General features: G+C 54.2%; 1 protein-coding gene across 1 annotated transcript in view; it reads right to left on the reverse strand.

Annotated features, from left to right (window-relative positions):
- Positions 1–24,465, reverse strand: part of SDK2 (sidekick cell adhesion molecule 2) — a 106,183-nt gene that overhangs the window by 35,795 nt on the left and 45,923 nt on the right. Inside the window, exons 11-22 of the mRNA XM_040989410.1 lie at positions 23,782–23,884; positions 15,832–16,008; positions 15,541–15,677; positions 14,840–14,987; positions 12,539–12,679; positions 11,396–11,577; positions 10,758–10,873; positions 3,844–4,039; positions 3,601–3,699; positions 3,013–3,204; positions 1,054–1,175; positions 51–160 (exon numbers count right to left, since the gene is read on the reverse strand). Of these exons, the coding sequence (XP_040845344.1) occupies positions 51–160; positions 1,054–1,175; positions 3,013–3,204; positions 3,601–3,699; positions 3,844–4,039; positions 10,758–10,873; positions 11,396–11,577; positions 12,539–12,679; positions 14,840–14,987; positions 15,541–15,677; positions 15,832–16,008; positions 23,782–23,884 (1,723 nt within the window). The remainder of the gene's footprint in view (positions 1–50; positions 161–1,053; positions 1,176–3,012; positions 3,205–3,600; positions 3,700–3,843; positions 4,040–10,757; positions 10,874–11,395; positions 11,578–12,538; positions 12,680–14,839; positions 14,988–15,540; positions 15,678–15,831; positions 16,009–23,781; positions 23,885–24,465) is intronic.

Raw genomic sequence — 24,465 nt, forward strand, 5'->3', positions numbered from 1 at the left:
CCCTCCCCTGAGCTTGAGTGGCATCGCCCACCCCGAGCCCGTCTGGTTACCTGTAATAGGTGAAGGGGTTCAGGTCGGGCACCTCCATGGAACGGGCATCAGGCTCGTTGGCGAGCTGGTGGATCAGGAGCCACTCCTCTCCCTCCCCGATCACACCCACCTGGGAAAGGGAGGCACCCTTGGGCTCAAGCCCTTCCACGACTCCCGCAAGGCACCCCAGGGGGCCACCATCCATCCAGGCCCTTGACCTTGGCTCCAGGGAAGACTTGTAGACGGCTTGTGTTAGAATGCCACCTGAAGGCCCCCGGCCCTACCCTAGACCCTGCTGGGCTGAATAGTGGGGGTGGTGCCGAGCAGTGGGGCTCCTCCGGTGAGGCTCATGAACACCCCCGGGTGTGGCTAACGCCCCCTGCTGGCACCCAAATCAACAAAGCACCAATAAGCACTGTGGGTGGCTAGGCTGCCCTCAGCATCCAGGGTGCGGGCACAACTTAGAACCGGGGTTTGCAAAGGGCTGCAGACACGGCCCAGTTCTGGGGCAGCCATTCTCCCCCCCAGCCCCCGGGCTCAGGAAGGCATGAGGGGAGGGCCCCCCCCCCCCATGCACAAGAGGTGCAGGGGAGCAGGCATTGCAGACATAGCCGGTCCCCAGCTTCCAATGTGTTTTGATTAAAGGACTTCTCAGACTGTGAAAATGATATGCACTTGGATTTGATACCTTTTTAATATTGACACTCCCCACCCCCCAGCAATACTATCTTGAGATTCTCAGCGTAGGCCAACGTGCATATTTCTGAGCACGGCTAAGGGAGGGGAGGCTGGGCTGGCTAGCTTGGCAGGTTGGGTGTCCTAATGTGTTTTGGGTTTATGATATTTTCGACTTACACGAGTTTTTTTTTTTTTAACCAAGTGGCCCGCATGTACTCAGCCCTCGATAGTTGTGTGTGGAAATGCACAGACTGCAACACGCATGGGACTCCGCTCTGGAGCGCGTGGGGCTGCCCAAGGTCAGCCTGGTGCCGGCCCCCTCACTGCCCTCCAGAGGAGTCTTACCTGGGCTTCCACCAGCCAGCGGGAGATGGAGGTTTTCCCATCGTAGCCGGGCCTGAACTGCAAGGTCACGGAACGAGGACCGATGTTGGAAATGCCCAGGTTGGTGGGGGCCCCTGGGAGTTCTGGAAGAGAAGAGGGTGGGACAGGAGGTCGGAGGCGGGGCGGAGCTCAGGTGAGAGCAGGGGCTGGGTGAGAATGTCTCCCCCGCTATCAGTTGCAAAAGAAAGCCTGTGAACAACAAGGGCCCGAGAGACATGGGGCTAGGGAGGACCTCAAGGGCCAAGTAATGGGCCCTGATTTCCTTGGGACAGGTGGGGACCTGTGTGAGTCTCCTGACAGCGTAGGCTGCTCCAAACCAAGCAGGGCTCAGCAGACCTGGGTGGGATTCAATCTCCCCTCAGCACAGCCCCCCCGCCCACCAGAATTCAATCCCCCCTTCCCTGAGCACAGCCCCGCACGCCGATCCCCTGCCCACCAAGGCTGAGGGAGGCCACGGGGGCAGGGACAGGGAACAGTTTTTGCTTGCCAAGCAGCAACTTGGGGCTCCCAAAGGCAAGGCAAGCAGAAAGAGCAGAGATTCTGGGCTCAGAGTCAGAACCCTGTCCTGCCTCTCTGTGGCTCCAGACCTCTGAACGTCCACACCACAGTGTCCTCCTTGGGGAGATGGACACGACAGTGACCACACCTGCCTCGGGCTGGTGGTGAGGCCTCATGAGTCCCTGTCTGCGAGGCACTCAGCTCCAGGCCTGGTGGGCACTACAGCAACTTCAGAAGTTTCTAGAAAGTTTCTAGAAGGTGTGTATTGGGAATAAGCAATGTGCAGATTTGAAATCTTTCCACCCAAGTAAACTTTTTTTCCCCTAATTATTTTCATTTTATTTGAAAGGGAGGGGAGGTGAGAGAGGCTAGTGGAGTGGTGTAAGTAAAGCCACTGCTTAAAATGTTGGTGTCTCATGGACGCTGGTTCCAGTCCTGCCTGCTCTCTTTAAAGAAAATTTACTTTTATTGTAAAATCATACATACAGAAAGGAAGAGAGGAAGATCCTCCATCTGCTGATTCACTCCCCAAGTGGCCTGCAACATCTGGAGCTGAGCCAATCCGAAGCCAGGAACCAGGAGCCTCTTCTGGGTCTCCCATGTGGGTACAGAGTCCCAAGGCTTTGCGCTGCCCTCGACTGCTTCCCCAGGCCACAGGCAGGCAGCTGGATGGGAAGCAGGGCCACTGGGATTAGGACCGGCTCCTACATGAGATCCTGGCACACGCAAGGCGAGGACTTTAGCCACTAGAGTACTGTGGTAGGCCCTGCTCCACTTTTGATCCAGTTCCCTGCTAATGGTCCTGGGAAAGCAGTTGAGGATGGCCCAAGTGGTTGGGCCCAGCAAAAGCTCCTGGTTTGGGTTTGGCCCAGTCTTGGTCATTGTGGTCATCTGCAGAGTGAACTAGCAGATGGACGATCTTTGTGTCTCTAACCACTGTTCAAATGAATAAATAAAGCTTGAGATAGGAGAAAGAAGGGGGACCAATTCTCACTCCCCACATTCCTGGGATAGCTGGGGCTGGATCAGAATGAAGTCACAAGCCTGGAATTCAAGCCTGGTCTCACATTGGGAGTCAGGGACCCAAGTCCTCAAAGCTGGAGCTGGGGGTAGAATATTGGGGTCTTCAGTGGGAGCTCAGCCCATGTGAAAACCGCCTGCCCTTATACTTAGGACTTCAACATTTCTGAAGCCTCCCCGTGTTTATCCTGTGACAGACTGGTCAAGCTCAGGGTCCCGAAACCTCTCGAAGGCAGGAGGAGGGAGGCTGGCCAGGACCTTCTCGGGAGCACAGCCTGCATTGGGCTACATGGCTGTCCGACCCAACTCCCCACGGATGTGGATGGGGAAACGGAGACCCTATTGTCTGAGGTCAGAGGAGCACAGCTAGGCCAGGAGCCCCGTTCTGAGAGGGTCACGCACCTGGAGGCACCCCCGAGGAGATGGTGGAGGCAGACACCTGGCCCTGGCCTTTGGATGTCATGGCGGCCACCTCGATGGTGTACGTGGTGAGCGCTGTGAGGCCGGTGACGCGGTACTCCAGGGTCACATTGGGCAGGTAGTGGGTCACGCGGGTGTTGGTTCTGTTGTACTCCTCCCAGGAGATCCGGTACCCTGGTGAGAGGCACACCCCACCCCCGGAAGTGGCATGAGCTTGGCTGGGATCACGAGCTGGCCTTGACCCTTGCTCTACTTCTCACCTTTTCACCAAGGCAACAGGTGAGCACAGGGAGCCAGTGGCCAGGAGAAGTGAGACCTGCAGGTCATGCCAGGGCTGCAGGTGTAACCTCTGTGATACTGCCTGCCCGTGGGCATCCTGGCTAGAGACCCAGGGATGTGGCTCAGCACAGGTGCCACTGGCACCCCGACAAGGTGCCTAAGTAGGGGCTTGTTGGAGGGTTGGGATGACCCTTGCTGGAAGGCAGGGGAATGGGCCTTCCTGTTCCCACCCTGTCCCACCCTTGGCTAGGAGCAACACTGCAGGGCCTGCCTACCTGGGAGGGTGCCCACCTGTGAGGATGCCATTCTTCTCGCCTGGCTCCTGCCAGCTGACCTTCAGCGAGGTGTCCAGGATGTCACTGAAGCTCAGGTGTCCCACTGGCCCAGGCACTGTACCCCAAAAGGGCCCCACCCAACACCAGTTAGAGCCTCAGAGACAAAGACCACTGTCCACAAGGCAGCTTGGGGTGATCCTGGGATGACTGGGTGCGGGAACCAGCAGGCCAGGGGCAGGAGAGGCGGGGTGCTGCCTACCATCCTCGTGGGTGCGCACCAGCTGGGGGGTGCTGCGGGGCCCGTCTCCCGGGGTGGTGAAGCAGAGTACGGAGGTGAAGTACTCGGTGAACTTCTTCAGGCCGGACATGAAGCCCACGTGGATGCTGTCTTGGAAGTTGGGCCTGGCGGTCACTATGGTGGCCTCCTCTTCCTGTTCCGGTTCCCAGGCAATCAGCTAGGGGGAGGTCGGCAGTTCAGGTAGGGCAGTGAGAAAGTTCCAGAAGAGGTCACACTGCTTTCTGCTGGACCAGTGGGCAGACTCCTCCCAGGGACGGGGGAGGCAGTGCAGGTGACGCAGAGTCCCTCCTGCGGACCCTCTGGTGTATGCCACGAAATGGGCACTGCCTTGATTTCCAGTGACCCCAGGACTGGCTACAACCTGGCAGACCCAGTGTCCTATTCATTAAGGGATGACAAGAGATGTGCATTTGAGCAAGCCCAAGCTGTGAGGGAGTCGGGATGCTGGCCCTGTATTTGACAAATTAGGAAACTGGCTCAGGCCAAGCCGCCTCTATGTCACACAGCTAAGGGGAGGGCGACTTCAGCCGTTGTACTTCTCTCCCTAGGGGCGGGGCAGCTTCCTAAAGACCACTTCCTATCTGCGTGGGGAAGCTGCATCCATGTACACAGGCTAAGTTAGCGCTCCTGGCTCAAACATGACCTCACGGTGGGCATGTGCAGGAAACCCCCACGTGGAAACTCGCTCCTTTTTCATGCTCACCTCTGCACACTGCTTCTGCCTGGTGGTCCAAGCCCCGCGCCCCCACTAGAGTCTTCCTCCTCCTCCTCTTTCCTGCCCCCATCATCTGTCTCCAACAATGACAGCTGGTCGTGGCGATTTCCTCATTTATTTGAAGTTGATTAAATAGCAATTAATGGTGAAAAGCAACACTTGATGAGTTTTAATAAGCATGGATATTTATAGCTATAAAACAATGGCACGCCAATGTTCCCTGATTAACTCATGTCCCTAACAATGCTTAATCTTCTATTTCTCATGGCCGGGTGTTTATAACGGATGTTTTGAAATTTAATTGGTATTGTGAAAAGATAGCCTATAGCAAGTTAATTAGGCACTAATTAGACCCTCAAAAATACTAATCAGAAATACTAAGTGGCATTTAATAAGTATGTTAAATATCCTCCTTATTTTGGTTATCTTGTTTCACAGCAATTAAATTGCCCAACTTCTTTGCAGTAGATTAAGAAACAAGTTTCATGTTTTCATTTCGTTTAATTAATGTAAATTTGAATTAATTATGCTGTTAGAATTAATTGGTGTGTTCCCAACAAGTATAAAAATCTGGGTAAATATCAGTGGTGCTTGGCTTAGGCCAATGACAATTGCTACTTTGTTTTAAAAAGCAAGGAGAAAAGGTATCTTGGCAGGTAGAATAATGTCACTAGAGTTTGCTGAGATGAGAGAAGCCCCCAACAGCTTACAATGCCTAGATGGGCACACACAGGACTCTGGCCATGTCACGTGCAAGTGCTGGGCCACGCCCCTCCCAGGCCACACCCACGGCTCCCTGCAATGATCACTGGCTAGTAGTTGCTGCCTGCGATCTAACCAGAAGGGAAGCTGAGCTCTGCAAAGTGGGGCATTTCTGCACGCGCCTGCCAGGAGCCTGCTCTAGCTCCATGCCGATGCCCTTGGCTCCCTCTGCATGGTACTCACAGCATGGCGTGCCCTCTGCTTGATGTCACCTTTGCAAATCTGTCTTGGATTCTAAGCTGACAGGGCATCACGGGGGCTGAGGTTTGAGGTTCAGCTCCCCTGCGGACAGCACAGGAAAGATGACAGCAAGTGACCTGGGAAAGTCGCCAGTTCTCAGGCTGTCACCGGGAGCAGCGACAGCAACCTGGCTGGACAGAGGTAGCAATGTGCCTCTTCCAGGGCAGGTAGCACTCCCAGAGCGGCGAAGGATGTGTGTGGCTACGAAGCCTTTAGTTACGGCAGAGAAAAACCACACCGGAATTGGGAGGAGGACTTCCTCCCTGACCGGCTTCTCTCTGCCCGTGGGGCTGGGGGAACGGAGGTGGGGTGCAGGCTGCGTTTCTGCTGCACAATTATTTATTTATCTACTACATGGTTCTGCTCTTGACTCACATATGCACTTTCTCTTTAAACCTAAATAAATGGAGAGAATGTATCTCTCGGGATTTGGCAATGTATAAAAATGACATATACACATATTCTCTGAGCCAAGAATGCCATGGCTAAGCAACATCTACTCCAAACTGCGATGGTGAAAATACAAAGACGCATGAGCCACCTCCTAAACAAGACTGGAAGAATGGCAAAGGGGGCTGCCTGACGCCATGGCGGGAGGCCCCCAAAGTGAATTATGACATGGACTGCAAGCTCAGCCACTGCTCTCTTTCCAGAGCTGTTAAAGTGAGAAGTACAGAAGGTCTGTGTCATTTCATGTGTCAGAGAGGAGCCACTTACAGACATGCACGAGCTGGCTTGCGGGAGAGACCTGGCAGGGAAAAGCAGTACCCCAGGAAGCTACGGGGGCTACAAGGGGAGTGGAGGGTAGTGGGATGGAGGGGAAGTTTTTATTATTATTATTATTGGAATTTGCTTTGCAGATTTGGAGCTGTGTAAATATTCTATGTAATTACAGGCCAAAATTAAATTAAAAAAAAAATCAATCCCTAAAAATTGAAAGCAGACGAAGAAAATGAACCTAATTGTGCGTTGAGCTGTGGCAAAATTACACCAAGAGAGAATCTTTCAAAGACTTCGGAAGCCGGTCACTGGCAGTTCAGCCCCAGCGGGACAGACCCATGGAATAGAACCAACTGCAAGCAAGCCACAGTGGCTGCCGGCCACCAGCTATTGACACTGCCACCCCCAAACCGGTGTGTGGCTTGGTGGGATAAAGTCAACGGGTAATTCTGTTGGCGTTGTAGGAAGTGAATTTGGAGGGTACAGAAAACAGACCAACAGACACGGACCCCGTGGCGACACTTGCAGGTTTGAATGGCAAATACCAATCCACTGTTGTCTTCAGGAATAGTATTTCTGGGGCTGCTGGCTCGAGTCCCACCTGCTCCAAATCTGAGCCAGCTCCTTGCTCATGTGCCTGGGAGAGCTTGGGCTCCTGCACCCACGCGGGAGTCTAAAAGCTCCTGGCTTCAGCTTGGTCAAGCCCTGGCCATGGCAGCCATCTGGGGAGTAAACTAGCAAATGGAAGATCTCGACCACTCTCCCTTTCAAATAAATAAACTCATTAAAAATGATAATACTTCGGAGCTGTCCGTTACTGGGGCCTGGAAACACCCACTATTCCTGGAGTAAGGAGTTATCTCCCTGAGGCCAGGGTGGGCAGTTGAACTATCGCTTTTGACGAGCAGGAGCAAGGACTCCTTCAGGGAACGGCTGATCCAGGTGCCGCAAGGAAAAGGCACCCAGCCTGGGACATCTGGTCACTCCGATGGTCAGGAAGCTACGAGCACTGCTGAGCCACGTTAGTAAGAAACGTGGGGCAGTGGGATAAGCTGCTGCCTTCAAGGCTGGCACCCCATAGGAGTGTTGGTTTACGTCTTGGCTGCTCTGTTTCTGATCCAGCTCCCTGCTAATGTGCCTGGGAAAGCAGCAGATAATGGCCCAAGTGCTTGGGGCCCTCTTACCCACACTGGCGACCTAGATGAAGCTCCTGGTGCCTGGCTGTGGCCTGGTTCAGTCCTGGCTGTTGCAGCCATTTGGGAAGTGAACCTGTACATGGAAGATTCTTTCTCTGACTGCAACTCTGCCTTTCAAGTAAATAAATGTATCTTTAAAAATACAAGGAAACTTGCAACTCACCATATTAACAAATCCTTAAGCATATGGTATAATACTAGCAGAACCCAATCAAATCAACCCACATCACCAGATCTCCAACCTCCACTGAGCTGCTCAGGCATGACATGACAGCAGGTGTGTGGAGGCCAGCACTGTGGCTCAACAGGCTAATCCGCCATCTTCAAGCGCAGGTATCCCATATGGGCGCCAGTTCGAGTCCCAGCTGTTCCACTTCCCATCCAGCTCCCTGCTCGTGGTCTGGGAAAGTAGTAGAGGATGGCCCAAAGTCTTGGGCCTCTGTACCCATGAGGGGGACCTGAAAGAGGCTCCTGGCTCCTGGTTTGACTGGCCCAGCTCCAGGGTCATTAAAATGATTTGAGTAGTGAACCAGCAGATGGAAGATCTCTCTCAATCTGTGTGTATGTGTAACTCTGCCTTTCAAATAAAAATCTAAAAAAAGGTGCCGAAGAATCAATTCTTTGGACTAAAAATTGCGAAGCCATGGGAAAGAACTCGGCATTTACCTCAATTTCCTGGATAAACTGGAGTGTCAGGTGACACAAAGATTGACAAAAAGAAACTTTTTTTTAAAGCATCTCCGCTAATCAAGGTGGAATGAAGATGTTCAGCCACCACCATTTCCAAGTCCTGTGGTGACAACGGCACACAAGGACTGGTGGCACCTTGGGAAGTGTGAGAGCCAGACCTGGCACCTTCTGACGGGAAACCATAGCGCCATCCAGGAAGTGATCTTTTGAGAAAAAACAAAGACCTGCGTCTGAGCAGCCTTTAGTGCCAGGTTCGAATTCACTGCAAAGGCAAGTGTGAGCGGCGTTGACGGCGAAGAGCAGAATGACCCCACGGGAGTGCAGTCAGAAAAGGCAGAGTGTGCAACGGCCCGTGGGACGAATGATGCTACTGCTTCACAGGGGAAAGAGAGGAAGGGGCCAGAGCAGCTGCAGCTCAACTGAGACCTCGCACAGCCCCGATGGCAGCGTGCGTGGGGACTTCATCCAGATCCTGGGGCAGACGAACCCAGAGTCAGCGAGTCAGACCGGAAACTGAGGGGTGCCAGGAGGGACTGTTGGGAGAGCCATAGAAAGAATCTTCCATTTGCTAGTTTACTGCCCAGATGGCTGCCATGGCCAGGGCTTGGCTAAGCTGAAGCCAGGAGCCAGGAGCTTTCTCTTAGTCTCCCACGAGGGTGCCCAAACTCTCCCAGGCACATGAACAAGGAGCTGGCTTTGGTTTACAGAAACATGTACAGGATCAGCTATAGAATGTTCCATGGGAGAGACAGAGGGCCGGGGATGGATGGACGTGTCTGCGCTGTCCTTCCTGGCAGCTGACGATGAAGTTGGTGCTCGTCACCATCCTCCCTCCATTTCAGCAGACAACTGAACATCCTCACAGTTTAAACGGGAAGAGGTAGATATTGTAGGACGGTGCGTTAACGAGCGTTAGGAGCACGGGTTTGAGCCCTGTCTGCTCTATTTCTGATCCAGCTCCTTACTGCTCCACTTGGAAAACCAGCAGAAAATGGTTGGGCCCCTGGTACCCACATGGGAGATGTAGGTGGAGTTTCACGCTCCTGGAACCCAGGTCTCTGAGGGTCTGCACTGCTAGGCTAACACCTGCTCTGGTTTCTCTGTGATGCAAGAAGCAATGCAGTCCTGTTTAACCTTGAGCAAGTGCCCTCCCTCCAGCGCCTTGGTTTCGCCACTGTAAGATGGGGCGGTGACGGGGTCGTGTGCGGGCTGCATGGGAGGAATGTGCACGAGGCAGCTCACGTGCTGCCTGGCACCTGCAAAGAGCTCCACCCTTCCCTCCCACCCGCTGCCACGAACAGCATCTGCACAGCCCTTTCCCTCGGACCTGTGTAGGGGTTCAGGGGACCCTCCACAGCCTCCTGGTGCTCTGGGTCCCGTGGGCCATTGTTCTAGCTGTCTTGGCCACTGACTGGCTTTGTCCCCTGCCCCCAAACTGGGGGAGGACTGACTGCGTTTGAAGTCCAGAGTGTAGTCCTTGGCTAGGCAGGGCATAGAATTGCAGCAGGCAGCTAACTGATCCTGGCTCAGCTCTGCTGCTCAGCCAGGCAGGCATCCTGCAGTCCTCTTTGGCCTCCCCATAGAGACCCAATTAGGAGTTTTTCCTAGGCAACCAGTCAGCTGTAGCCTGCCCTCATCATATCCCTCCCATCCTCTCTGGGGAAAGCTCAGCTGGCCTTGGTTTCTCGGCTGTGGTCAGGGTGAAGCTGGCCTGGACCACCACCCACTCCTGCAACATCAGCAGGATTATTCCCTGTGCCCCCCCCAACACACAGGGGGTCTGGGAGATGGCTCTAAGGCCAGTGAGAGGGGCTGTGGGAGGGGTCAGGCTGGCTGGCACCTGGATCTGGGCCTTGTGTGACCCAGAAATGAGAGAAAATAAATGCCCGTGGCTAGGTCTCCTGGGCCACGGGGTGGAATCACATGTGCTGTGACAATGACGGAGCCCCTTCTCTGAGTCCTCACTGTGCACGTATCCTCATGTTCAGGAAATTGCACGGAAGGGCTCTCGCCCTCACACCAGCCTCAGGATGGGGCTGTCTCCCTGTGCAGCTGAGGAAACTGATGGGTTCAGCTCCCGCTGCAGCATCCAAAATGTCATTTATCGATGGACCACAGCTCTGACAGCGAAGAACATGTCCAGGGCAACAGGAGGCGGCGGCGCTGGGACTTTCCACCGAGTTCTATCCCCATGTCCATAACCTCTGTGGGGTCAAGGGCAAGTTGCCTAGCAAGCTGTCCCTGAAAGCCAGTGTCACATGGGCTGGGTATTTCACACGAGGCTGGGGCCATACCCGGGAATCCCTGAGTCTGAAATCAGCTTGGTGCTGTTTAGACCTCAGTGCCCGAGAATGGCCCCTGTACTGTCTGTGGTTCCAGGAGTTGGACGTGGCCTTGGGCGTGGCTGTGAGTCTGTCCCCTTCGTTGTATCCCCTCTGTGTGGCTGGAGTCCCTGCCTGCTCTGCTCGCCCATTTACCCCTCACCTTTCTGCCCTTGCCAGCCTCCGGCCTCCCTTGGGGACTTTCCTGGGGCAAGGGCAGGTCCGAGGTACCTTGTAGCCCTGGTTGATGCCATTGATGAACTGGGGGCTGGGGGCGTTCCAGGTGAAGCGGATGGTGGTGGAGTTGGTGGCTTCTGCATGCACGTTGCCGGGGGGTACCGTGGGCACTAGAGATGGAGAGAAGGGGAGGGGAGGGGTGAGGTGAGTGCATTTCATCCGGGTTGGTAGAGAAATCTGGATGCAGGGGTCCAGGGCCTGTGCTGGCCAGTGCCCCTCGACTCCACCCTCACTGCCTTCTGTGGTGCATCTAGGTTTCACGGACTTGCCTGCCTCACCTCACAGGACGTGGTACGTAAAAGCAGGTGGATACAAAAGAGGCTTTTGTCGGCAGGAGGGTTTCTGGCGGAGCACTCAGTGTGAACTGTTTCAGGACCCAGCTCATGTGAACATCGTAGAAGGTCCCTATGTCCCCAGCTCAGCATCCTCTTCCCTTCTGTCCTCCCACCCTGCAGGGGAGCCGAGTACATGGCAGGGATCCTGCCTCCAAGGGCAAGAGCAAAGGGTCTGGGCGACACAGCACAGGCTGAGCCTCCCAGGACAGGACGGGTATCCGACCTGACAGGTGCAGGGCCAGTGGGCAGGCAGGGGACCAGGAGAAAGGTCCTTCCATGGTCACAATCTCCACCCACCTCCTTGTAGCGTCCACTCGGTGACCTTGCTGCTGTAGACACCCAGGCCTGCGCTGTTGTAGGCAGCCACCTCGATCTCGTAGTTGGTCCAGATGATGAGGTCTTCCAGCAGCAGGTTGTTGACGTCGGCGTCCGTGATGTTCTTAAACTGGTACCCAACTGGCAGCCCCGCCAGGCAGTACCTGAGGGGGAAAACACAGGGACATGTTTTAAATTCTGCGTGCACTGGCTCAGCCTTGGCCTCTGGCCGGCTGTCCAGCTGGGGGAGTCCCCGGCACAGGGGCCTGCTTGAAGCAGGAGCTGATGTACTAAACTCAGCAGTCACAGGTGCTAGAGGCTGCCTCGCTGGATAGCACGGGCCCAGGGCGTGCATGATTTTAATAGAGAAATGGGATCCAAGCAGGCCAGCCCTGGGAGTTCTGTGGGAGGGAGGGGGTGTTGGGTAAGTCCCTGAAGAGTCGGGGAAACGCCAACTACACCTCGACACCCCACAGCAGCAGTAGCAATTTTCTAAAACCCTCCCATGCTCATTCAAGCCCAGGGGCACTGCAGCATCCGCCGGGAGTTTGATCCTGAAGAAGCTGCATTGCTCACGTGCGTACAGGTACTGCTGAGGACTCTGGTCCAGGGACCACACTTGGAGAAGCACTACCCTGCAGCATGAACCATCAGCCCAGCACAGAATGAGCTAATCAGGAAGTGACTTCAAGTCTGGGGTGACCCAGTGCGGTGAGGACGTTCAGGCAAGGTCACGTGGAGCTGTCCCCAGTGCTTCCCAGCCAGAATTCAGAGTCCCTGAGTCCCTGCTCATTCCAAACAGCACACTGCTCATCCTATCGCAAGCATACCAAGCTCTCCAGATGTCTCGGTGCCCTTAGCGACTTTCAGGCCAGCGTACACAAAGGCCTGTCCATGGGGCCTGAAGGAGCCGATGCTGCAGTCTTTCCAGGAAGCATTCCAAAAGTATGAGGCTCTCGTTGCTGGAAGTTCTGCTAGACGTCTAGCCTAAGTCCTTCCTACTGTGGCACAGGCATTTCCTGGTGCCTGGTCCTCATGAGGTGGAGAAAGGCTGGCCGTGCGTGGACCTGCCCTGTGCATCCTCCGCCATGCCTCCTGCCTTGGGTTCAGTTTCCCCAGGCTCACCTGATGATATAACCTTTGAGCAGCCCGTTCTGGTGGCTCTCGGGGGGCGGCTGCCACTGGATCATGATGGATTGGTTGGTCCGGCCGCTGGCGATGACGTTTTGGGGAGGTGCGGTGGGGGGCTCCTCAGGGAGGGAGACCCTGGATGGAAGAACACCAAGAGTGAGCAGATCTTTCATCCCTGCTCTCTCGAGCAAACACAGGGAGGGGCCCTGCCCTGGCTGTTTCTGGAAGGTTCTGCACAGTTGCTATGTGCCTCCAGGTAAGGCGCTTGTACTCTCTGAGCCTGTTTCTGAGATGAGCTTCACTTGGCGGCCTTGCAAAACTAAAGAGCAAATGAGTGTGTTTTGGGTGCATCTGAGGGTTGTGGGGCTCTGTCTCCCATTTTTTCCAAGAAGCGGCTGTTGGAGCTGATGCTTAAGCATTTGAGTTTTTCATTCAAGAGGCAGAAGAATGAGACGCAGGGAGAGAGAAGAGCTCTCATTCACGGATTCATCCCTTGTCTGCAATGACTGGGCCTGGGCCGGGAGCTGGGAACTCAGTCCAGCTCCCTGCCTTGAGTGGCGGGGAACCTGCCAGTTGGGCCATCAGTACTGCCTCTCGGGCTGGGCATTAGCAGGAAGCTGGAGTCAGAAGCTGGAAGTGAGAATCAAACCCAAACATTCGGCCTGGCCTCGGGCTGGGGAGGCGCGGGGGCGTGCTGGGGCATGCGGGGGCGTGCCTTCTCCCGCAGCCCAGAGCACGCTGCACTCCAGCGTCTAAGCCTACGTGTTCACATGACGGACAGGCGTCCAGCAGAAACCGGAGTTAATGATTTCTGATGGATGACTTTCCCTTTCAGTCTCTTTTCCTGGTGCGTCTTTTCTGATGGACAGCTTTCTAAAACACACAGCTCACTCCCTCGTGACTGCGAAGGAAGACCCGAGGGAGGCAGATGGCGCCCAGCTCACGGCGGTGACTCAGGCTCGTTGGGAAGATGAGTCAGCACCACACACGAGCACCCACCGCCCCCCCCCCCGCCAGGTCCTGGGGATTCAGGGGCTCGGTGCTCTCTGTATGGGGGTAAGCCATGACCCCCTCCCTGCTCCCCACGCTGCCCCTCTCCTCTTGCTGCTTCTGCCAAACCCAGTCAGGCTCTCACTAAACCAGCAACAAAATCACAACGATTGATTTCAGCCTGCAGCGTCTCCTTATGCATCACAGGGAGTCTTTTTAGAAAAGCCGATCGCACATCAGATCGGCGCTGTGAGGCAGCGGCACCTGCGAAGCCAACATCCCCCAGCAGGGCACGGGTTCAGATCCTGACCGTGTGTCCTGCTAATTTAGCTCCCTGTTAATGGAGCCCAGAAAGGCAGCGAAGGACGGCCTAAGTACCTGGGCCGCTGCCACCTGGGCGGGGGCCGGGCTGCAGCTCCTGTTTCCCAGCCTGGCATAGCTGTTAGGACCGTGTGGGGGAATACATCAGCAGATGGAGTCCCTCTTTCACTCTGTTCCTCCCTCTTCCTCAGCCACTCTGCCTTCCAAGTCAATAAGATAAATCTTAAACAATAATAAAAGGCTGACTATACAATGATCTGTGTGGAAGTTATCCCAGCCCCTGACCTCCCTCAACACCTGCTTCTGTACGAGAGATGCAGCTGCAGTGTGGCACGTCTGACATGAACGGGTGATGCCAGCTGATGCCTTAAAACACCTTTTGCTTTTATCCAAATCTCATTCCTTTTATACAAGCATGGTGGGGTGGGGCTGGCACAACTGGGTAATCTTTGCCCTGCAAGCGCCAGAATCCCGTATGAGTGCTGGTTCGTGTCCCGGCAGCCCTGCTTCCCTCATCCAGCTCCCTGCTTGTGGCCTGGGAAAGCAGTGGAGGATGGCCCAAAGCCTTGGGACTCTGTACCTGTGTGAGAGACCTAGAAAAAGCTCCTGGCTCGGCTCCGGTCATTATGGTTACTTGGGGAGTGAACGGTGGATGAAAAATCTTTTCCTCTTTCCTTCTCTCTATAAATCTGTCTTTCCAATAAAAGCCCTAACAGGGCCTGGTGGGGGAACACAAACCCTGTAGGCTCTGGATTCCTCCAGAACCCTGTACCTATTTAACAGTGACTGTGACCTTATATGGCTCATGGCTGGTGAGCAGTTAGTTCTGGCGAGTGGTGAGCGGTTGGGGCATTGGATCAGTCAGGCCCCGTACCTGGCTAATCCATTATTCACTCAGGTAGCCCTTGTGCCTTCTCTCAGAGGGGATAGCGCTGTTATGCCCATTCCACAGAAGTGGAGACTGAGGCAGCTGGTGTCACTCACCTTTCTGTGTCCCTGCTGAACTGGCCTTTTCCCACGTCATTGACGGCACACAGTCGGAACTGGTAGGAGCGAGCGGGAACCAAACCCTTGACGGTGACTGAGGTGGCTTCAGGGTCCACGTTGGCCAGGAGGACGGTCCAGGGGGCATCTGCAGGGACAGAAATGGACATCTGCACTTCCCCGAGCGGGGAGCCAGCTGGCCAGGGCTGGCAGAAGAGTGCCCCACCGTTGCCTCCAGTCCATCAGAGGCCTGTCTGATTTTCCCGGATTCCTGCGGCCCACAGGATGCTGGGAAGCTGGGGCGGGAGTCACTGGAAGGAAGCAAAGGCTCATGGGCACGGAGATGCTTTCTTTCCCTCCCTCCAACTGATGAGCTGGAAGCTAAATGTACTGAAAACGTCATCCCAACTGCACCTGCTAATTTTGAACTTCTCAGCATGGGGACTTGGAGAATGCAAATACGAAGGGAAATAAGAGCTCTTAGGGGCAGCTGCTATGCCAGGCTCAGAGGGCCACGCCCCTTGGGCATGACCATCTTCAGGTGTCCCGAGGGCTTGATGGGCAGGCAGGAGGCAGCTGAGGCTGCCTGTGGGGCAGGATGAGACCAGGTATGGGGGGCTCGTGCCCAGGCCTGGCTTGCACCCCCAAGTATGCACCTGCTCAGCTGTGGTGGAGGCGCAGGATGGTGCGGGGACACTCACTGTTCTCAGACATCTCCAGAACGTAGCGGAGCAGTGGGCTGTTGCCATCGAAGGGCTTGGCCCAGGTCAGGTTGACGGCCCGCTTCTCTGCTGTGCTGAGGGTGGCCACAGGCCGCTCAGGGGCATGTGGCAGTTGCCTGCGCGAGAGAAAGGTCCAGTGTGTGGGGCCCTGGGCTCCCAGGTGGCCTGGTGCCTTGATGGAAGGGGACAGAAGTCACCCCAGCCTTCTCATTGTCCCTGTGGCCTCCAGCCCCTTCCAGCGCCCAGGCAGGGCAGGTTGGCCACCCTTACCTGACACGCAGGTGGGCCCCACGGGAGTCGTTGCCCCCGGCCGAGAGCACCCGGCAGGTGTAGGTGCCGATGTCCCCCGACCAAGTCTGCGAGATGTGCAGGGAGCCATTTCTGTCCAGGCGGATCCGGGGGTTGTTGTCCGCAGCCAGCGTGGCTCCATCCTTCTCCCAGACATACCTGAGAATCAGAAATGCCAGTTAAGAGGAGAGAAGGGGCAGTGGGCAGAGGGGACAGTGGGCAGAGGGGATGGGCTCAGCCCAAAGCTTGTCCTGAGTGTCCCAGGTGGGCAGGGGCGACACCAGGCCCCAGCGGGCTTGTGCAAGGCTGGCTATCTAGGCGTCCAGCAGATGGCACATCAAGTCACAATGGCTCCTTTGTGGCCAGGGTTCAAGGTCGGGGCACAGCACTTGCTTCTGGCCAAAAGCCAGCACCAAAACCAGGCATTGCAAAAAGTGTGTTTTAAAAGGGGTGAGAAGACCTGGGTTGGGAAAGGAAGCTTCCAACACAGGCAACATCTCAGAGGTTCATGAAGGGAATGACTCGATCGATGCAGCGCTGTGACAAACTGACTTCGATGTCCAAAATAAATAAATAAATAAAATAAAGGTGGAGGGGCCTGGAGAGGTCAGGCACAGCTTGCTGTTTGGTGTAGCTAGAGGAAACACAGGTGTGTCATTGTGGTCCCCCCAGGGAGGGCTGGCCTGCGTGCCCATCCCCCCCGTCCACCAGGGTGGCAGGGGACAGGGCAGGAGCCCAGGCCCACGAGAAGCTCTTAGGACTGCCAGGAGTTACAGGTGGCGACTGTGTCAGGGAAAGGGGGTTGGCAGTGTTCCAGCCTAAACCTGGCAAGAAAAGCCAGCAGAAAGGTGGCAAGTACCGGTACGGCAGGAGAACGCAGGACAACGGGAAAGGAGGAGAAAATGCTATGCTCTCCCTACAATCCTGCCCTCCCTGCAAAGTCGGGGCCCGGCATGAGGGCAGACCCCGGCGGGGCGGGGCAAGAGGATCAATGTGGCCCCTGCAGCTTCAGGTTCCCAGTCAAGTTCATCTCGCTTGGCCTGGCCTCGGTTCCTCCTCTAACTTGGGTAGGTGATGGTACCCACTCCTAGGGTTGCAGGATGGGTGGTGCAAGCCAGCTCCTCAGCGCCTTACTCACGGGGTGGGCTCAGGCGTTCCCCGCCGGAGCTGACACACATGACGTCACAGACACCCCGTTCCGGCTTTTCAAGCTGTCCTTTCCATCCGACACAACACTATGCACTCTTCCTTTGAAAGGAGGATTTCTGACTTTTTTATTAAAGACACACACACACACAGAGGGATCTTTCATCTGCTGGTTCATTCCTCAGATGAACAACAGCTGGAGGGGAGCCAGCAGCCCCGAACTCCATCCAGGTCTGCCCTGTGGGTGACAGGGGTCCAAGCACCTGGAGGGGCATCGCCCCTGGCTTTCCCAGGTGCATCAGCAGGGAGCTGGATCAGAAGTAGAGTAGCCGGGATGGGAAGCAGCACTTTATTCTAACACGGGATGCCAGGGTTGCTGGCCGTGTCTTAGCCACAGTGCTGACCCCTGTACGGCTTTTATCAGGTGCATGGCGTGTGAACAGTTGCCTTGCAATTAGACTCCTGCTGTTCAGGTGTCTGGGTCAGTTTCTCATTTTCTAACACTATGGCTACTGCTGCGACCGACAGCCGGTAGCCAAGCGTTTTACCTATGTTCCCCACCACTTCCTCAAGGACAAATAAATTCTCGGCGGCAAGACTGCTGAGCTAATTTTCAAGGCTTCTGATGCCTGTTTACAAATCAAGCCCGGCAATCACTGTCAATTCATTGCGCTAACAGAGCCATCCCTGCCAGGACGCACGGGTGGGTAGAGTTTTTACTTAACAGCAAGTCTGGCTGCGGAAAGCTATTCTAGCAGCTAGCCTTTGCTTCCGGCCGCAGGGCTTTGGGAAGCAGGTAGTAGCTAAGCTCCTATCTAATTAGCAGGCACCCAGGGATAGAAGAACACGCTAACTGTAGGAGGACATTGCGCCCCTAGAAGGTCAGCGAGCACAGGATTACAGTTGATTGGACAATATTTGTATGATAAACAACTGAATGGGTGCCTTTTGTGTGACTGATTGGATATACTTTGCAGGAGAACAAGCGAATGACTGCCTTTTGTATACCTGACGGTATCAATTATATCAATTATATCTTATACAAATGATACAACTATATCATTTGTATAAGAAGAGTTGAGTGGAAAGTATGTGTATGAGAACACTTGGTGGAATATACAAGACAAAAGGACTTTCCAAAACAAAAGCATAAAGAAACAGTTGGTGGGTTTGTTGATGAGCTAAATACCTCCACCCTAATCCCTCAGTGTATAAAGTCTGCTGCCACTAATAAATTCTGGCTATTGATCATCAGTCAGCAGTCCATGCGTGTTATTATCCGCTCCGTGCACCAAGTCCATCGCTGCAGGACAGTGACACTAACGACACCGTGAGACAGCAGCTAGGCAAATCCAGAAGGGTGGGACCATCTCAGGCAGGACCAGCATACGGTCCACTGTCTGCTGGTGTGAATAAAGTTTTATTGAGACACACACATCCATCGGTTGACGCATTGTCTGTGGTCCCGTTGGCACTGCAGCAGCAGAGCCGAGTCACTCTGAAAATGACCAAAGCCTAAACAGCCTAAAACACTCATGCCCTGGCCCCTTTCAGAACCAGCTGGCAGGGGTGAGTGCCTTGCTTGGCACTGAAGAAGCCACTGGGGATCCGCACGTCCCAAATCGGGCTCCACCCCGGCTTCCCTTGCAATACAGCTTCATGTTAACACACCCCCTGGAGGCAGCAGATGGCTGGCATCTATTGAAGCTATTGAAGCTGCCATGTGAGCTGCCGGCAAGTGTACGGAGTTCTTGACGCCCAGACTCTCAGCTGTGGCTGGCCTAATGGGAGAGCTCTCTCCTCTCTCAGCCTCTCCAATAACTAAAACACAGCTTCTCCGCTTGACCAGTAACGGGAATGGAGAATGGCCCTCATGCTTGCTACCAGCCCAACACTGCTGGCCTAGCTACCATTACACTGTGGAAGGAGGCACAGCTGCCACAGCTGACCTGGTCACCACCACCACCATGAGCTGTGAACCAAGACCCAGCAGCCGCGCCCTGTCCCCGTCCAACTCTAAGCACTCCCAGAACCAAGCCCTGCACTATGGATAGCAGCACGCATAGAGCTGAGACCCAGGGCAACCTCATGGCAGCACCTGCCAGCAGGGCCAAGAAGGTCACGACCACGATGCAACTGGTTCAGTCTCAGAAATAGATACGGCTGCTTTAACAGTCACAGCACCAAGGAAGTCATGTTTGTATATCAGACGGCCACTAAATGAGCGATAACCCCACCGAGTGTCTTCACAGCGTGGGAGATGGAGAGATGAGGGAATGATGGCACAGAAGGAAAAAGGGGTGAGCAGGGAGCCAGCTGGCCCCAGGGGAGCTGCAGGGCAAGGCAGTGACCATTACAGGGGTGTCACCATTACAGATGCTGTCCACGTCCTAGGGGTCTTCCATGAATGACCAGAATCGCTAGCATAATGACAGTGGGGGAAGGAACTGGGGGCGGGTAGAGAGCACCCCCAAAGCCAGGCCTGACACGCTGGCCCTACCACAGGCAGGCAGTCCCACCTTACTACCTGTGGCAGTGACCACATTACCCCCAGCTTTCCTTGGCAGCACTGCCCACCGCTGCTCTCTGCAATCAGGGTGCCAGAGAGCAGGCAGAGACCCTACTGCCAAAGACAGCCTGGAGAGGAAGGAAAATCCAGGACATGAGCCCCCAGGTCGGCAGCCACCTCCACATGGGCACAGCCCAGAGGGACCCTAAACCACAGGCAAAGAGACAAGAGCAGCCGATCCAGCAGGGGAGCATCCGTCCATCCACTCCCAAGGCTGCGCAGGGCGGGGCCAGTCAGTGCTAGCTTAGCATCTCCACTGTCTCAAGCGGCTTAGTCATCCAGCAAGAAGAAATGAAGGCAGGATTGGAGCTGAAGGCCTTAAGCGCTCGCTTTTGCCGGCTGACCAGATCGCTAGAACCAGCCGCGTTCTCAATGCAGCGCTGGCCTCCGACTACTGTTATCAGAGATGCCTTTTTTCGGTAATATCAAACGTGTTTTATTTTTAAAGCCTGAGTTTTCTTAGTGTGCCTTTAAAGGTTTTAAAAGTTGTTTCATATCTGGTCAAGTTTTTTTAAACTTCCCATTTAAAATTTTTAATTAAAGTTTACAATTTGCTTCCCCCCCAAACAGTAGACAAACTCTACACACCTATACATAAAGATCTTTAATAATAACACTAAAACTACCTTTCTGACCTCAGTCTCCTAGAATCTGGGTTCTCTAAGAAATCTACTCTTGGAAATCAAGCAAAAAAGGAAACATGAACCAAACAGATGCTGTTTTCAACAAAGGATGCCAGGACAAGTGGGCATCCGGGAACAAAGAATCCAGCTACCGATCCTAAACCCACCGCAAAAATCAACCCAATGCGACCATAGGCTGAGAGGTGAAACTACAGAACTCCAGGAAGCCAGAGAGAGAATCAGAGTGACCAAGGCTCGGTGATAACTTCCATAACTTCCACGTGGCAACAGGTGCAGGCCTCACAGAGGAAAGAGAGGATAAAGCTGCATTTGATTAAGATTAAAAAAAATTCTTCTCTTTGATAAGATACTACCAAGAAAATAAACACAGAAGCCTCCGGCTGGGGAGAAATCTTTGCCAAAGAAATATCTGATATAGCACTGCTGTTCAAAATATACAAACAACTCTTAAAAGTCAAGCAGAAGAAAAGCAACCACCTGATTAAAACAGGGCCAAATCTTTGATAGACATTTCATGGAAGCAGGTGCACAGACTGCAAGGAGGCTCATGGGAAGATGGCCCACCTCCAGTCAGGGCAAGATGCTGTTGCACAGCTAAGAACACACTCAGATCCACGGCACCCAGCACCCAGGGTGCTGCCGCACACTCAGATCCACAGCACCCAGCACTCAGCGCTGCCCACACTCTGCTGGGGCCAACCCCACAATGGTACAATCTTCTGTCGAGGTGGTGATTTCTTATAAAACCAACACGCTTACCATTATTTTTCCTAACAGAAAGATAAAAAAAGAGTCCACTCAACTCAAGGTAGAGATTTTCTAAAATGACATAACCTGCATACTAATTGTTCTTTTGATAAACACGTATTTCTTTGAAAGGCAGATTTAACATATAGATACAGGAAGAGATGGAGAAAGTTGAGATCTTTATCTGCTGCTCCACTCCCTGGGTGGCTTAAATGACCGGGGCTGAAGCCAGGAGCCAGGACCTCCATCTGTGTCTCCCACGTGGGTGGCAGGGGCTTAAGGACCTGAGTCATTCTCTGCTCTTTTCCCAGGAGTATCTGCAGGGAGCTGGATTGGAAGTGGAGCAGTAGGGACCAGAGCCAGCACTGATGTGAAAGGCAGGAATTACAGGCGCACAGTTTAACCCACTGCACCACAACACCAGGCCTACAGGTAACTGATTAAGCAAATCTTGATGGGTAGTTTTCAAGGTTCCTCTCAGCTCTATTTAATGTTAGTTCACAGACGATCGATGCTGGCGTTGTGGCATAGTGGCTAAAGCTGCAACCTCTGATCCTCTACTTCCAATCTAGCTAATGCCAGGGAAGAGATGTGGAAGATGGCACAAGAGCTTGTGCCCCTGGCACTCAGATGAAGCTCCTGGATGGAGCCTGGCCACGCCTGGCTGCTGCGACCATGTGGGGAGTGAACCAGCAGGTGGACAATCTCTCTGTTACCCTCCCTTTGTAACTCTGACTTTGAAAATAATTCAATCTTCTTAAAAGATTTGCAACATCTAACTGCAAGGACATTCATAATATTTCCGTTTTTCCTAGAATGAAATACAGTTCTGGTTTTGGACAATACTTGAGAAAAAATTGGATAGTCAATTCTAGAGAACTGGTAACATAAATGATGTCACACCCACACAGGGGACAGGCCCGAGCAACTGTGTAACTAAGTGTACAGAAAGATACTCAGTGACAGGACAAAGAGCATCACGGGAAAAAGCCAAGCAGGAAACAGTTTGCTTTTTGCCTGGCACCCACCTTAATGCAGTGGTCTCTAACGAAGGCAAAGAGATCTGTCCACATCTTTTCTCTTCTACCCATTTTGCCCATTCGCACCTCCTATGTTTTTCTTCCCAAACAGAATGGATTGGTTGTTCAACAGTGTAACAATGTTTATTTTTCTTAGTCACAACTGGAGATGAACGCTCAGCCTCGGTCTAGGTCTGAGTTCCAGTACCAAACACACACTTCCTCTGCACCTGCTGCTGGGGCCTCACCCTGGGCCCCCTGCTCTATCCTGAGAACCTGCAGCTGCCCGTGTGGGGGCCTTAACTTCAACTCTTCAACTAATTATGTATTGGAGGGAGGGAGGGAGGGAGAGAGAGAGCCCATTGACAGGACAGGAGACCCCTGAGCCCCTCTGCTCCTCACAAAATGCCCAGGGAAGGAATCAAACGTACAAGTCTTTCCCAAAAAGTCGGCGGCATTTTAATGAACAACACACTACTTTAAACTGCTAGGAAACTTCTTAGCTTTCCAGCTAAGGAATGCAGAGCATATGATCTGAGAATCACCACAGGGCTTGCTTCCCTCGGAGGACGTTCTTTCTAGCTGGTATAATTTCATAATATATTTTTTTTCCAGAAGAATCTTTAAAAAGCCCAGAAATAAGGCTATATTCTGCATAATTCCAAGGCTCACACGCCGACCACTGCTCTGCACGTTTAACGAGGCATCTCTTAAAACCCAGGCCGGTGAAGTTGTCACCCACAACTGGTAGAGAGGCTACAGACTCCTAAGCTCACCTTGGCGGGAGGGGGGGGGGGCGGTCTCGCTTGGTAGGGGTGCGTGTATTGATGGGGTGGGGTGGGGTGGGGTAAAGACGGTCATATGCCCGGTGAACACCAGATGGCACCCCAGCCTGCCGCTAAGCCGGGGACAGAGGCGTGCCTGCCAGGGAGACAGCTCAAGAAAGCAGCTACCTGAGCACCTGGCACTCCTGCAGTCCAGCGGAAAGAGCGAGCGAAGGGAGACCTGTGCGAGTGGGGGGCGGGGTTCCCAGTCGTGGGAAGGGCTGTGCTCTCCTTACCTTCCCCTCTACTCCCACCTCCCTGGAGGGGCGGGCATTACCCCTGTCCCATTCCTGCGGCTGCTCTTGACTCACTTCACCCACGTTAAACCAAGAAGCCTGTTGGGCTTAAGTGAATTCTTAATCCAAGTATAAAATCAGTCCAAGGGAGAAGACTTGGGTGGGTTGGGATGAGGCCAGGGGTCCTATTGGGGTGCTGGAGAGCAACCCCAGTGCTTGCGCCTCCCTCCTCTTGCCTCCCAACCCCTCTCTCTCCTCCTCACCTTCCTTTCTCTTCCTCCCCTGCACCCCAGCTCACTGCCTGAGCCCTTATAACTTATTAAATCATTTAATACTTGCATTTAATACTCTCTCTCTCTCTCTCTCTCTCACACACACACACACACACAGTTTTCATCCACTGGTTCCTCTCCACCAAATGCCAACAGCCAGGGTTGAGCTTGAGGCCAATGACACAGTTCTGTTCTCCCACTGGATGCCCCAAGACTCAAACCATTTCACCATTTCGCCTGCTGCCTCCCAGGGTGCACACGAGCGGGGATTCAGACCCAGAAGTGGAGCCAGCATGGATGTGGGTGTCCTGAGTGGCAGCCCCATGAGGTCCCTCCCCAGGCATGGAGTCCACAGCATCCTCTATATGTCAGCCTGGACATGGCCCCCTCCCCCCAGGACACACCCCATCCCTCCACAGCACTGACACCTGCCCTGATGTCATCCGGCTGGGCACCAGGGCATTAGAGCCAGTACCTGATAGTCACGCGGGGGTCGTGGGTCACTCCGCACACCATGGACGCCTGGGTGCCCTTGATGACACTCTGGTCCTGAGGGGGCTTGGTGATACGGGTCCGGGCTGGAAGACACGGCGGGGAAAGCCTGGTGAGCAGGGAGGTGGGCCCAGGGGCCTAGATGCCCAGGTGTGCTGCAGGTGCAGGGGACAGGTGCATGTGTTGGTAATGGCTGCAGAACACAGAGCTGGGCAGTGGACGGGAGACCCAGGAGGCTCACAGAGATAAGGGGGCTTCCCTCTGACTTCCAGTCTGCCCGCCCACGTGTGTGAGCGAAGAGAGGGTGGGATCAGGATATGCTCTCATAGGTGGACAGAGGCACTTCTGCCTCCTGGTTTATTGTTCCACCCTTGAGCCGTGCACCCTTTCAGGCATGCCTTGGGCACCTGAGCAGTGGTTAGTGAGGCAGGGGCCTGTATGTGGCAGATGACTGTTTAAGCTCCATGGAAGCCCTGCCAGGCCTGTGAACTCCATCCTGCCTACAACCGCCTCCTCTACATGACACAAGTCGGCTAAATAACCTCATAAACCCCCAAATACCTTCTATGCCTGGCTGATGTCATTGTGGCCATGTAAGCCAGGTCCCTGGCCTCTGAATTCGGTTGCCATTGATTCTGTGCTAAGAAGAGCACCTGGCAGGGACAGA

The sequence above is a fragment of the Ochotona curzoniae genome, unplaced genomic scaffold (assembly GCF_017591425.1).
Source record: "Ochotona curzoniae isolate NIBS_2020 unplaced genomic scaffold, NIBS_Ocur_1.0 contig_523, whole genome shotgun sequence".
NCBI lineage: Eukaryota > Metazoa > Chordata > Mammalia > Lagomorpha > Ochotonidae > Ochotona > Ochotona curzoniae.